Source organism: Lotus japonicus, chromosome 1 (genome assembly GCF_012489685.1).
Source record: "Lotus japonicus ecotype B-129 chromosome 1, LjGifu_v1.2".
NCBI classification, from domain to species: domain Eukaryota; kingdom Viridiplantae; phylum Streptophyta; class Magnoliopsida; order Fabales; family Fabaceae; genus Lotus; species Lotus japonicus.
Genome location: NC_080041.1, coordinates 10,164,157 through 10,179,386, shown reverse-complemented (window position 1 = coordinate 10,179,386; position 15,230 = coordinate 10,164,157). Strand labels below are relative to the sequence as shown.

The 15,230-nt window shown below is 36.9% G+C and overlaps 3 protein-coding genes across 3 annotated transcripts; 1 reads left to right on the top strand and 2 right to left on the bottom strand.

The window, feature by feature from the left end:
- Positions 1–1,938: 1,938 nt before the first annotated feature.
- Positions 1,939–6,139, bottom strand: LOC130733536 (alpha-soluble NSF attachment protein 2-like). The gene is made up of 9 exons (XM_057585759.1): positions 5,750–6,139; positions 5,471–5,520; positions 5,306–5,378; positions 4,149–4,228; positions 3,832–3,983; positions 3,334–3,493; positions 3,200–3,247; positions 2,933–3,013; positions 1,939–2,446 (listed from the first exon to the last, which is right to left on the bottom strand). Exons 1-9 carry the CDS (start codon positions 5,892–5,894, stop codon positions 2,366–2,368), a joined length of 870 nt encoding a protein of 289 aa, XP_057441742.1. The 5' UTR covers positions 5,895–6,139; the 3' UTR covers positions 1,939–2,365.
- A 2,478-nt stretch (positions 6,140–8,617) lies between these two features.
- On the bottom strand, positions 8,618–9,379 carry LOC130721840 (pentatricopeptide repeat-containing protein At4g33170-like). Its single transcript, XM_057572452.1, has one exon. The coding sequence runs from the start codon at positions 9,377–9,379 to the stop codon at positions 8,618–8,620; it is 762 nt and encodes a 253-aa protein (XP_057428435.1).
- Positions 9,380–9,892: 513 nt separating this feature from the next.
- On the top strand, positions 9,893–13,577 carry LOC130733535 (amino acid transporter AVT6C-like). Its single transcript, XM_057585758.1, has 5 exons — positions 9,893–10,361; positions 11,864–12,016; positions 12,119–12,319; positions 12,696–13,167; positions 13,263–13,577. Exons 1-5 carry the CDS (start codon positions 9,992–9,994, stop codon positions 13,381–13,383), a joined length of 1,317 nt encoding a protein of 438 aa, XP_057441741.1. The 5' UTR covers positions 9,893–9,991; the 3' UTR covers positions 13,384–13,577.
- Positions 13,578–15,230: the final 1,653 nt, after the last annotated feature.

The window sequence follows — 15,230 nt, the reverse complement described above, 5'->3', positions numbered from 1 at the left end:
TGAGGAAAATATGTATAATTTTTTATAAATGTATAATAACGAAAGCAATTACCAAGTAAATTTATCATTCTAAACCCTTGATGTTATTTATTTTAGGGGTCGTTTGTATGTTGTGTATTATATATTATAAAGTTTGATAGTACTGGACTGATAAAAATTAAATAATATACAATGTTTGGGCATACACTGTATTACTTATCATATCGTTTAAATTGATGCAATCATATGCTTGGTGGATGGTGGTGAAGAGTGTGGGTGGTGGTGGTGGTAGAGATGGCGGTGGCGACAATGAAGGGTGAAAGCTGTGGCAGTAATAGTGGTAGTGGAGGTGGGCGGTGGCGGTAGAGTGATAGTGGTGATGGCGATGATAGTGGTGGAGGCGATTGTACGGGGGTCGGTGGAGTTGGTTGTACTTGTGGTGGCGGAAGTGATAGAGTGGTGGTGGTGGTAGCAATGGAGTGGCAGTGACAAGGGCAGTGGTGGAGAAAACGACGGTAGTGGTGGCGACGGGTGGAGACAGTGTTGCAATAGTTGTTGGTGGTGGTAGTAGTGGCGATGGGGGTGGAGGGTGGTGGAAGAAATTTATGGCGGGTGATGAAGTTGGTTCTGGTAGTTGTAGTGGAGGTAGCGATAATGGCAGTGTTGTAGAGCAGTGGTGGTGGCAATAGCGGCGACAGTGGTGGCAACGACGGTGGCGATTGCAAAGGGTGGTGTTTGTGGTAGTAATAGTGGTGGAGGTAGTGGTAGTGGTGGTGGTGGCAGTACAGTGGTGATGGTAGTGACTATGACATTTGTGGAGGGTGGTTGAGGTGGTGTTGAGGGTGGTGGTAGAGTTGGTAGTGGTGGCGGTGGCATTGTTGCAAGGCGGCGGTAGCGGTGGTGAAGGATGGTGGTGATGATTATGGGAGTGGAGTTGGTGGTGGTTGTGGCAAGTAGTAGTTTATATCACAATCTTATTCATTTTAATGTGTAAGAGTAGATTGATGGATAAGTATATACAATACAATGCTATATAGCATCAAACAATTGATAAACTCATAATGTGTATTGTATAAATTTATAATATCATGCACATATACAGTGTACTGAACTAACCCTTATTATCATGATTTTAAATGTAAATATCTTACGTAAAATAATCATCCAAGAGATTTTTCTCAATTAACATCTTATTTTTTTAGGAAATACTAATATGTTAAATCCATAAAAAATCAACTTCAAATATATATATTCCTAACAAGTGGTGGTTAGAACCGAGAGTTCAACTCCTACGAACCGCACTCTTAGATAGACCTTTGACTTTCACCATACTTGAATCAAAATTGTGAGAACAATTTTACACAAAAAAAAATTCTAACCAAAATTTATCTATTTGTGCAATTGAATATTATAAAAAGTTAAGAAATATAATATTACACAAATTTTAGATAATATTTTAACAAAAGTCACATGTGCATTGCACAGGTAACTCAACTAGTTTTCCCAAGGCAAGGATGTTTTTCACTTTTTCTAGCTTTTACTCCAGTGAACGGCTAAAAACAAATCTCGTTCATTTTACGGGACCAAGAACTTATTTGACCTCTAAAAAATAAACAAAATTATGCTTGAACATACAAATAGTACATCCACACAAAGACACCACATTTTTCTATCCATCTCTCTCCTTACATATGTCACATCAATTACTTCTCTCTGATCTCTTATTTTCTCACTCCGGGTGTCTCTTGGACATTTACACTATGTGGACGTTTCATGATCATTTTCCAAAAATAAAACAGATAAACACATACTCAAGTGATGTCCTGTAAATTACAGTCTTTAGCGCTACAAGTAATCCTCAATTTATATTCTTCCAAAAAACTCAGCAAACAATAACTCGTTTGGACCCCAAAAGCAACACAAAAATATTGCATACCTAATGGCCAACCCACTGATCCATAAAAACAATAATGATGGAAGCTCTCTTGCTTCCATTCCACATATGCAATTATTCAGAAAGGATCAAAATGACACAGGTTAAATGTAAATAGTAGCCTGAGACATTCTATTGATCCATCAATGATGGAGGTTTTTAATCCTCCTTCCAAATAAGCTGCTATTAATAATAACATATTTTTATGATAAGTTGACAACACCCTGTAGCCGTGGCATGCTAATCCAATGAAAGTGGATCAGGTAGGACTCTAACCTCTCAACAAACTCATTTCAAGAATTCATACAAGACCACATCAATCGAAACCCAAAGCAAGTACACTTCATATTAGTACAATAATATGAAAGATGAATAACTGCACATACAAGCATAATGTAGGACACATCACCAAAACACGAAGTCCAATAGACAGAAGACTAAGGCAGGTTCAATTCATGTAAGATCATCCTCCTCAAGTTCTTTGGCTTTCAGCTTTTCCTTCACCCGCAAGAGAAGTGTTGTCTTCCAAGAGTCCTGAACAATATTCATGGGCATAGACAATGTGAATGAAATATTGAGAGTAGAACTATTTATGGAATGCAAAAGAGGAATGACAGGAACAAGGAGTTCATGCCACAACAGTTCTACATATTTACAAAGACAAAAATATTGATACTCAGTTTTCCTAGATCTCTTTTCGCAAAATAAAACTGCAGAATTTGATGAAATGTCTGATCCATATTTTACAATCACTATATATTTCACAATTATAGAATTTGAGCAAATTAGAAAGGGAGAGAAAGTTATGAACTAGTTAAAAGTAGTCTCCTGCTACGTATCTCTCTTAGAAATTAAATTAAAAGGTTTACACATTTTTCAAGGGGAAATTTGAAGCAGATACAAATGAGTGAAAACATAATATTAAATTGAAGTAAATTGGGCAATTCAATTATAATGTGTATTCGGCTATAAGAATACAGATCTAAAGATTGTCTCGTTCTTCAATAATTTGGAGCTTACCAGAGGAGTCATGCTATCAAACTCCTTGAGAACAACAGTAAACTTTTCAAGATCTTCTTCATCAACAGCAGCAGCAATATCCTGCCATTTTTTGTATTAAAAGTTAGCACATCATCTGGCAAATATCTGAATACAGAATCGGATAATGCTATAATTATATGCTAGAATAAATATCAAATGCAAATAAGAGCATAATAATAGAGGAGGCAGTTATTGAAAAGTCCCCATGTTGTGTTTTATAATGAAATTCCACAGCTTGAAACATACCGCCAAAAGTCTATATTCACGTGTTCCTGAAAATGTTGGATCCAGTTCCTGCAAAAACAAATACACAGCCAAGAAATTTAGTAACTGACAATGATCACAGTCTCGAGATGTAAATTCTAGAAAAGACACTAGACCTGATATCGCTCTAATGCATTGGTAATAGCAATATGATCCCCTTTACAAAGTTGGCAAATGCCGGCATTAAGAAGGTGTCCTTTAACTCCATACTTCAGCAAATTGTTGTTGAGAGACTGGCGAGCTATATCTTCATAAATCACAATTGACTTCTGATATCTGGACAATTATAAAAATGTTAACAGTTCACATTCATTTTACCATAAAGGGAATGCTATGATAAAGTTTTTTTCTGCAATAAATTATTTCTTTCTTGACATTATTCTAGCAGTTCCTGCTTTAATTTAAAAACACCATATCCTTCAACATATGAATAAGATGAAATGCAGCAAGCATCTAATGCTTTTAACACCATATGAAATGTTATTGTTCTGTTAAGATTATATATCAAACTAGTAAGGAAACAACATAGAGAGAAGAAAACCATGTTCAAGCACTATCATTGAGGCCTTCACAGTGACAAAAAAGGGAAGAAGCAGAAAATAGAAAAATCTTACTGTTCAAGCTGAGCAGCAAACTGAGCAACTTTTTGCTTGCACTGGTTCGCAGAAGTGTTCACTTCTTCACTTTCATAAAAATCAGCTGATTTTTCATAGTAAACAATGGCCTGTGCAATATTCTGCTCGGACTCATATAAGTCAGCAATTTCCTGCGTACACAAAAGTAAAACTCAATTTTGACATGTTTTATTGAGATTCCTGTACTCAGAATGCCTCAGAAAGGATAAGATGGCCAAGAAGAATAGCGTGTAATCCGAGAAATTTAATTTAACCGATCAGACTAAGAAAAAAAGTGAAGTTATAGTGATATATACCTTCAAATATCTAGCAGCCATAGAGATTCTTCCAATTTCACAGAAATTATCTACAGCTTGGTCTAAACAAGACACAGCCTCTGCATTAACAGGGAAAAAAGAAGCTCAATATCAAAAGTTCTATTGTCTTCATCTTAATGCAAAAGATAGCATGCTACCACATGCTTCCTGGATTTATAATCAATTCCACTTTAAAAGTGGTAAGCATATAACCACCATAAAAAAAGGCTGATGGATTTCAACCTAAAAAGCAAGTAACACAAATACGACACGACATGGACACAGGAACACGATAAATGCTGAAAATTATAGGACATGACACCTCCGTAATACAATGGACACAATTAGTATGAAATTAATATAAAAATACAAATTCCTTTCAAATCCAAAGAGAGAATTAATATCTAAAAGCTAGCACGAGTGATGGACATAATAAAATGCTATTATTTACCAAATTCTTGTGGCATTTCCATCTGTATTGGCATAAAAGTTCAAAAGAAGTAGGAAAAATCGTAAAATACAAGTAGAAGTGTCTGTGGAGTGCGCAGCATGGATACAACACGACACTGCTACTCTTTCAAAGTGTTGGTGCTTCCTAGATTTCAACTATTTACACATATATACTACTTAATTTTAGACTACATGAAGGTACGGACCCATACTACTTATCTGATTTTTACAGACAGAAATCTTGAATAACAAGACAAAAAAGTTTTTTAATATTATCTGATGTCTGATCATGGACAAAGGAATATGATTTGGATTATAACTTACACATAAAACCACTAAGACCACAAGGAATTGACCTCGCTTCAAGGAGGCACTAGGACCATTGAGAGCAGTAATCAGAATTCAAAAACGAGTGAAAGAACAAAGATGGCAAAACAATAATCAACAAGTTATGAATTCACATTTCACACCATCCATCAATCACTTATCAGCCCAAGTGCATAGCATATTACCAGAAATGAATCCTAGTGCATGTAAATAAGCATATACTTATACCCAGACACATACATGCATGGTGCATGGATAGTAACAGTGTTGTTAATCGCAGATCGCAGACTACAGTGGTAAGCCAAAAATCCGCTATTTCCAGCCTCTTAAAGCGGAAAATAGCGGAGTAGCAACACCGATAGTAATACATATATACATACCATTTATATTGGTTTTTTTATAGCAATGTGCAGCATCAACAAAAGCTTGAGCAGCTTCATGCTTGCTTTCCAACTAGAATCAAAAGACACCATTACAGGGTTAGGAAAAAGAGAGAGAGAAACCAAAAAAAAAATAAAAAATCCCCCCAGAAAAAAAGGAGTCACCTTTAAATGACAATTCGCCAACTTGATGTAGGTTGATCCTGCTTTATCCCCTGAAATATCATCATCATCATCACCAATTCACCATCATGATCATTCATCACAATCAAAATTCAAAAGCTATAATAATCCAAACACAATTTCACAAAACCTAAAAACAAATTATCAAATTCATCCCCATAACCTCATCCAACAACAACAACTACATTCAACGATGGTCACAAATTCACAATTAACCTCATACAAAACGCAATTTGATCAATGAATTGAAGAAAACATTACATGATTTGGCGAGCTTGAAGGAATTAGCCGATTTATCGAAAAGCTCAGCAGCATCCTCAAATTTGGAGCCAAACAAACCCCAACCGCTGAGCTTCTTCTCCGCCTTGTTCAAGAAATCCTCCGCCTTAGCTAACTGATCGCCCATGTTTTCAACCAATGCAAGAAAAATCGATCAATTCGATTCGCTATTTGCTGTTTCGATCATGCAAATTTACACGCACAAAGATGATTTGAATCAGGGAATGAAGGCGCAATAGAACAGAACAGAACACAACGAAACGATGTTTGTTTTCGTTTCACAGAGAAGAGAATTGTTGTCAAATTTTGGTTCTTTTTCTCCGAAAATGGTTTCACTCGGTTGTCCCTTATTGCGCTCTTTCGGTTATTTCGGTCAAGCAAGCAAACTATGCTTTTATTTCAATTAATTATTAAATTAAGACTTAATTATGTTTTTTTTAGTTTCAAAAAAATATATTATGCTTTTTTTTCTTTCAATAATTAATCAAATTTGGTTCATCTCACTAGAGTGAGTAAGTTGTATAAATGTGTATTTAGAGAAATATTTCAATTTTAATCTTTATCGAAAAAAATTTAAATTATGTTGTTTCTGTGTCTAGTCAGTCTCAACATAATCGAGTATAATTTTTAATTAATATAATTTTTTATGCGTGTGATAGTATATATTTTACATCTTGGGTTTCAATCTTGGTGTTGGTGGTGGTTGTTTGGAGGATTTGGATCTTCTGGTGGTTCGGTTTGGTTAATGTTGGTAATGGCGAGAAACTAAGGCTATGAAGATGATGGTGGTGGTGGGTTTTGTGTGGTAGTGACAAGGTGAAGCTGCACTTTCCATTTCAACAAAAGCCTCAATGTTATTTTCTTAAAGAGAGAAAGTGAGCCCGCACTTGAATTTATTTCATGTGAATCGACTTAGACCATATGCAATGGTGAGTTGAGAGAGATGTTGAGAGTTGTTGAGAGTTTGTAGTGGTTGTTGAGGATGAGGTGGAGGAGTGAGATATTGAGAGTGTTCAACAAAGTTTAGAGGGGTGCTCGGTGCCACGTGGCGGCTTCTGAATGGTGGAGGTCAGGCGCGTGAGAGACACGCGCAGACAGGACACGTGAGGAGAGAATCTGAGTGGAGATTGATGGTGGGACGCGTGGCGTGACCTGATTGGTCCGTCAGATTTTTTGTTTTTAAAAATTTTAAACTAAATTATCTTGTTGAAAAAAAAAATTGAATTTTTTTTAACCAAAATTCATAATTTTTTTCCTCTATAAATAGAGACTTGGTTCGTTTGATTTGAACACAGAAAAAAAAAACCAAATTTTTCACCATCTTATTATCTCTCTCACCATCTTATTATCTTTCTATTAACCCTTGTTTTGAAATTGATCCCAACAATCACCATTTCAACACCCAGAATTCTTCTAACTACCCATATAACTACCAAAATCCCAACAATTATCAAGATCCAAATCCAAAAAAAAAATTAAACTGTTAAGTGTTTATTGTTTTAATTTAATTTAAAACAATAATTGTAATTTTATATAAATAATAAAAACAAAAATATAAAATTAAATAAAAATATGAAATAAAAAAGTGGTGGGGTAGGGTGTTGAATGAAAACCATTGGAGTGGGTAATTGTTGAGAGAGTGTTGAATTGGAGAAAGAAGATGATGTGGAGTGTTGGGAAGAGAAAAAGTGGTGTTGAGAGTGTGTAATTTAAACAAACCATTGTAAATGGTCTTAGAAACCTCCCTCCTAAACATTATAAGGTTAAAAAGTCATGACTCAAAATGTTTTGTGCAATTTCCTCTTCATGTTAAGAAAGAATTCTCACAATTTCAGAATTTGGGATTTTGAGACCCACTTAATTTCCATGAAAATTGTATCCATGATGAGAATATCTTTATTAGATCCCACCGACAAGACTAATTGATCTTCATTGAATGCATAGTCTAGTCAACAAGGAGATCTTTGAGTAAGTAGTAATCTAGTATGCAAAAGACACTCTGATCCCTAAGATAGACACATAATCTATGAAGAGAAATATGAGAGTAATGAATACTGAATAGTCTAGTTTTGTTTCACCGAGAGAAAACCTTATATATGTATGGTCATCCACACCTGTTCAATTGCTAGGAGTTAACCGCTTGCTAACATGATATAACTAAATGACCACAAGGCTTATAACATTTTAACCCTAATTACAACAGCTTGTCGATGATTCTAATAACCTAATTATTGTGGTTAAGTCAGCTGATTAGAACAATGAAAGTTTCGCTTTCCTAATCTAACCCGCATCTTAATTGTGAAGTTGGGCCTTAGTTGCCCTAGGTCGACCTTATGACTTTGGGCCAGGTTGTAAGATCTTGGTCCAGATCAAGTAGTTTATATGTTTGAAAAAAAAAATCAATTTGTTGAAAAGAAAAAAAAAAACTTAATCAATTTGAAATCACAATTGAATTTGACGCACAAGGAAAACAAATTTATATATTTAATTTAGGCTTAATCCTCAAATTAGTCCCTGTCTTTGTTTCGCCGTCTGAACCAGGTCCCTGACCGGAAAAATTTGTGACATCAATCCCTCTTGTTCAAAAATGTTTGGAGCCAGTCCTCGCCGGAGCTCGGAGCTCCGGCGAGGGATGAAGTGGCATGCTGACTGTTTAAATAAAGGTGACGTGGCACTTAAAAAAATAAAAAAAATAAAAAAATAATATAACTTAATATGATAAACACATAATTAACCTAATTAACTTAATCTGATCCTAATTCTAAACCTAAACTAAAATAACTAAACATTCCTAATTCCCCAACCAATTACCCCAATTCCTCAATTTATCAACAGGTCAGAAATTAGGGTTCATACCCTTCCCCAATTCCCCAACCAATTACCCCAATTCTTCTCTTCCTGAATCGGGTTCATACCCATTTCCATGTCTGGGACACGTGATTTGACCATGTCTTTAAAAAAATCAACAACTTCCCAAGGTTCTCCTGCTTGGAGATATTGAGACAAGGTCTTGTTCCACACAATGACATCCGACTCATCATCACAAAGAAACAACTTACTGGCATAAGCTCGAACCTGATTCAACTGCTTTTCAAAAACAGTTTTTTGACCAAACCCCATTAGAAGAGTTCGGACACTGACGCCATCGGGACGCAGCCCACTTCGGTGAAACGCGGAGAAGAGGCGCAACGCTTCATCCCCAAACCCCATTTCCACATAGGCCTTCAACATCACGTTCCAGAGCACCACATCCCTCAGAGGCATCCTATCAAATAGCACACAGGCATCTCTAATCTGTCGAAACTTGGCATAGATATTCACCAAAGCCCCAGCCACAAACACATCCCATTGCAACCCAATCTTGACAGCGTAACCGTGCAGCGTCTCGGAAGCAGAGAAAGAACCAGAGAAGAGGCACATCTTGAAGAGAGGGGCCATGGTATGACTGGTGGTAAGCGCCACGGATTGACGAAGAAGGTGGAAGAGGCGAAAACCCTCTTGAGTTTTCTCCCCGTCGAGTTCTTCGGCGCGGGCATAAGCAGCGAGAATGGAGTTCCACGTGACGAGGTCTCTGTCACACTCAGGGGTTGTGTCAAACAGCGCCATTTCCATGTCTTTAAAAGGAGAAGAGAAGAGGAACCAGATTCAGGAAGAGAAGAATTGGGGTAATTGGTTGGGGAATTGGGGAAATGGGTATGAACCCTAATTTCTGACATGTAGATGAATTGAGGAATTGGGGTAATTAGTTGGGGAATTAGGAATGTTTAGTTATTTTAGTTTAGGTTTAGAATTAGGATCAGATTAAGTTTAATTAGGTTAATTATGTGTTTATTATATTAAGTTATATTATTTTTTTATTTTTTTTATTTTTTTAAGTGCCACGTCACCTTTATTTAAACAGTCAGCATGCCACTTCATCCCTCGCCGGAGCTCGGAGCTCCGGCGAGGACTGGCTCCAAACATTTTTGAACAAGAGGGATTGATGCCACAAATTTTTCCGGTCAGGGACCTGGTTCAGACGGCGAAACAAAGACAGGGACTAATTTGAGGATTAAGCCTTTAATTTATACAATAATTTTGGCAAATGGCTAGCATGTCTAATAATTTCTTATCAATCACTTTATGTCTATGATTGTATGAACCATGACAAAAACAAGATAAGAACGATGTTCTGTCCACATCAACAACATTCATGATCCAACACCCAAAACCACCCTTGCCTCAATGACCAGCACCGTCACCCCTCTCATACAACCGGACCCGGAGCATTCCCCGGAAGAACCGAATCCGCAAAATGGGTCCATCTCCGGCGCGGTGTTCAACATATCAACCACCATGGTGGGTGCCGGGATCATGTCGGTTCCGGCGACGATGAAGGTGCTGGGCATAATTCCGGGGTTCGCGGTGATCGTGCTGGTGGCGCTGATAACAGATGTCACGGTGGAGTTTATGTTACGGTACACGAGCTCCGGCGAGGCCACTACCTACGCCGGTATGGTGGGGGAGTCATTTGGGTCCGTAGGATCGTTTGGTGTTAAGATGTGCGTCATCATTACCAATCTGGGAATCCTTATCATCTATTTGATTATTCTTGGTGAGTTTATCTTCTTCACCATCAATCTATATTCTATATAAAGTAATTCACGTCAATGTTTGTCGCAGTTTTCTGTTCCTTGTTGATGTTTTCTCATGTTGATTTTAGGCAAAATGTTTAACTTCTAGTTCACATTGAACTTAGTAGAGTTTTTCAAAGCATATTTGGGCTAATTCACACCCCAAATAAATCCTCAAGTGATACTCAAATAATTATCCCTAAATCACCCAGAAAAATTTGGATTAAATCAGGTGGATCAGACATCAGTGATAGTGATTCGTAAGACTAAAGTAATTATTATATGGTCATTTAGACGCTCAATATACAAACCGTTCATTTACATCATTTTTCTCTTTATCTCATTTTTTCTATCATATATAATATTCATTATTTTTTTTCTCCCACTTTTGGGTATCATGGGATGTTTGCGTAAATATCTAAAATTCATTTAATCATTTTCATTTATCCTCATTTAAAATGGAAAACTCGTTTATCACATTCCAATTTTGAGCTGTCAATAGTTCAAAAAAAAAATTTTGAGCTGTCAATTTTGTTTTTGTCAAACTGTTGTTTTGTCATAAACGTTGCTAGTTTAGTTGGGCCTAATAGGTGGGTATGGTTGGATGGGGCCACGATGATGACCGATTTATCATTTATTTGCATGTTTGGATAAACATTTCCTACCCCCAAAAAAAAAAGATAAGCATTGTGAGTCATTGACAAAAACAAAAGATAAGCATTTGGAGTCTTTGACCAGAAAAAAAAAGACATTTGGAGTCAAAAGCGCATCTGCAATGGAAAACATGCGATTCATCGAAAAAAAAAATGCAATTCTGAATGATTTTCGGATTTTGATATATTCACATTCTCTTTCATCTTATTTTCATTATTTTTTATTTATTTCTCTTACTTTTTTTCTTTCTTATATTCTATCTCCCTACGGGTGTATTTAGTGTGAGCAAATACTAATTGTTTTTTATCGATAAGCAAGCAAATACTAATTGTAATCATAATTTTTTACATCACATTTCCTAATTAATATTGAATTTACTGAAGATAATGAGAAAGTATATGATTATGGTATTATTATATTAGTTAGAAACTAAACTCAATGAGTTACTAGTGTAGTGTAAGAGTGTTATAACTTATAATAGATCATTTGTGCAGTTTAAAACAGATCAAAATCTTTCTTTTATCAAGAAAGCCTCATCACACAACACTAATGTATAGTGCACCCCATCCTACACATGAGATGGTCCTTGAGTAACAAGCATTATTGATTGTAAACTGCATCATTGTAATTATTCTTTACAATTCTTTACAAACTGCATCATTGTAATTCTCATTAAATAATGAAGGAAGTTAGATTTGAATGTTATTGGTAGTATTAGCAAAGTGATCAATTTAAATTTGAGTGTGGAAGGACTAAGGAGAGAGATTATCAATATTGTAATCTTGTGTAAATATAAAATTGACTGAATTCACTGCCTTTGTTTTGGTAGGTGATGTGTTGTGTGGAAACGAGTCGAAAGGAGTCACACACTTGGGTATTTTACAAGAATGGTTTGGCATCCATTGGTGGACCTCTCGAGCTTTTGCTCTTCTCATAGTTGCAATCTTCATAATGCTTCCACTAGTTTTGTTGCGGCGTGTTGGTCAGTGCTACTAAGTACTACCTAAGCAGTTTTCTTTTCTTCAATTTGCATATTAAAGTATTCATCTTAATATCAACCCCATTTGGCTAATGAAATGTACAGATTCACTGAGGTATAGTTCTGCAATATCAATCCTACTAGCATTGGTGTTTGTTGCAATATGCTCAGCAATGGCGTTTGCTGCATTATGGTCCGGCAAAACTGAATCACTGAGGATACTCCCTGATTTCTCTCAAGTCACTGTCCTTGACCTTTTCACCACTGTTCCAGTGTTTGTCACAGGTTTCGGATTCCATGTCAATGGTTAGTATATAACACTCCCTATATATGACTATATCATACAATTATGCACTTAGAAACATTCACTTAGCATCAATTAACTAGCCCATCAATTCCAATTTTATAATTATACCAATTGAAATTATTTGTATAATTACAAGAATTCAACACATTCTTTTAGCACATTCGGTTATTGGATGAATAGCAGTCGGATATTCTTCTGCAATGGAATCTAAAGACAAAGGCAATTCTAGAGATAAGCTTCTTTAGTAGCTTCCTTGTGTCATAATTGATTCAGGGGAAAAAAATAAGCTGATCCAAACATGTTAGAAATTGTAAACAATTATTACTTGAAATAAGATATTTGTGATTAACTTACATTACATATGATTTGATGCAGTTCATCCAATTAGAGCAGAGCTAGGAAAACAAGCAGATATGGGTTTGGCTGTGAGGATTTCATTGATGATCTGTGTGGCCATTTACTTTGCAATTGGCTTCTTTGGTTACCTATTGTTTGGAGACTCCATCATGCCTGATGTGTTAGTAAACTTTGACCAAAACTCCAAGTCAAGTGCTGGTAGATTCCTCAATGACATTGTTAGATTAAGCTATGCACTCCATCTTGCACTTGTGTTCCCCATCATGAACTATTCCTTGAGGGCCAACATTGATGAACTATTGTTCTCAAAGAAGAATAAGCGTGCCCTGGCTTTAGACACCCCAAGATTTGTGTCACTCACACTCATTTTGCTGTTTCTTACATACTTTGTGGCTGTGGCAATCCCAAATATCTGGTATTTTTTTCAGTTCTTGGGGTCCACAACTATTGTTTGCCTCTCATTTATCTTCCCTGCAGCACTCATTCTAAGGTATCCTACCAATATTCTATGATCTTTATCTCACCATTTTTAGTTGTGATGCTTTGATTTGTGTACAAATATTTGACCACCCCTTTTGATAACAGGGATATGCATGGAGTATCAAGGACAAAAGATCAAGTCATGGCAATAGTGGTGATTGTTTTGGCTATAGGGACAAGTGGAATTGCTATATGGACCAACTTGAGTGGTTCAAGAGCTGACTAACCTTAATCTTACACTGCAGAGTCCTTTCAAGTTTTAATACCAGAAACGGAACAAGTTGTGTAAAGAATGGGGCGGTTCCCTAATAGATTAGATTGTTTTGGCTATAGGGACAAGTGGAGTATTGTATTTGCCCCTCTTAATTTTTACCCTACATTCTTCAATTAGCTATTGTTAATTATGTTTAATGTGTTAAATCTTGGCCCGCTATCCATTTTTTCTAGTTCCGTCTTGTGTCATGAAGCAATTAAGAGATGTTCTTCCATACATGCCGGGTCTGTGGGAAGGGTCTGAATACTTGAATGTCTGGAGTTACAAATCCTTTCTTACATGATTTGTCATCTTGTATTCTCTTACAACATGTTTGGTTGTGTCTTGAACTTAGAATTGATCATTTGTACTTTTACAAAAGTTAAGGAAACTGGTTTAACTCCCACCCTCATTTAATTAACCTTAATTAAGTCTCCCCCTTCAGCTTGTTAGGTTAAAATAATCTAACAAGCTGAAGGGGAGACTTAATTCAATCTTTGGGTATTTCTTCTCCATTTATTACATTTTCTGCTGTGTTTTGAAAAGGGGGAGGAGTAGAGGGTGGAGGGTCTGGGGAGAGGAGAGAAAAGGGTTTGGTGGCTGCAGTATGAGTGATCACTAGGGGTATAAATAGAGTGAGGTGAGCTTTACACAAGTCATGGTTAGAAATTCCAACACCTGAGTTTGGCATGTTAATCATACTTTTTTCTCAGCTTAGTCTATCACTCTATCGTAATAGGCCAACAAGCTTAAGGCTAATGAACTAAAATACATAATTAAAATAAGATATTTATAAATGTTTCAGCATGCTTATGTATATGTTGATAGATAGCTTGAGAATAAACGAGGTTCTGTTGAACTTCTTAACACCTGAAAATTTGTTTAAAATGATACATCATAGTGAAGATTTTAAATAGGTTATAAGTCCATTTTTAAGTAGATTTATGAGCCAACGGCAGCTTGCTCAAGGTGCTCCACTCAGGTTGAAGATTGTCTCCATGCATTAAGAGATTGCCCCCACTCCAAGGAGCTCTGGAATAAAATAGGAGCTGGCCATTGGAGTCAATTCTAGAATCTGAATTTCAGGGAATGGGTTCACCACCATCACCATGGCCGAGGGAACCATGCAGTAAAATTCACTGTTGGCCTCTGGAGTGTGTGGAAATGGAGGTGTAATATGTGCCTAGATACAGAGGTATGGAATTTGGAGGGAGCTTGGAGGAAATTTTGAGTGGAGCTGGATGCAGTCTCTCGGTTTTGGAAGCCAGATTTGCAGATTGATGATCACGGTGGCTTTCGTATGGGGTGGAGGCCTCCAACGCGCGACTTTCTGAAGCTAAATGTGGATGGTAGTTTCCATGAGGATGAGGATTGTATGGGGAGCGGTGGAGTCATCCGGAACGAAACAGGCAGCTGGCATGGGTCTTAGGATTTCTCTGGCATATGAATCATGGGAACCCGTTATGGCTGAAGCACTGGCGTTGCGGGATGGTTTGCAAACTATTTGGGACCATGGTAGCCGTCAGGTTCAATGTGAAATAGACTGCAGAGAATTGGTATCAGTCTTTAAGCACCCGATCCTAATCTCTCACCATGCTCAAGCAGTGTTCTTGGAGGAAATTCGTAGGCTCTTGCGTCGCAGCTGGAGGGTTGATTTCTATTGCGAGGAAAATGCTGTGGAGGACTGGCTCGCTAAGAAGGCTTCTCGTCTCCAGGACCAAGACTTCCGTCTGATCACGTCGCCTCCCCCCGAGTTGGAAGTCAATATTATTATTAAGGTTTGTTTGATTGTTGACTGTTATGCTCTCGTGATATTTGGA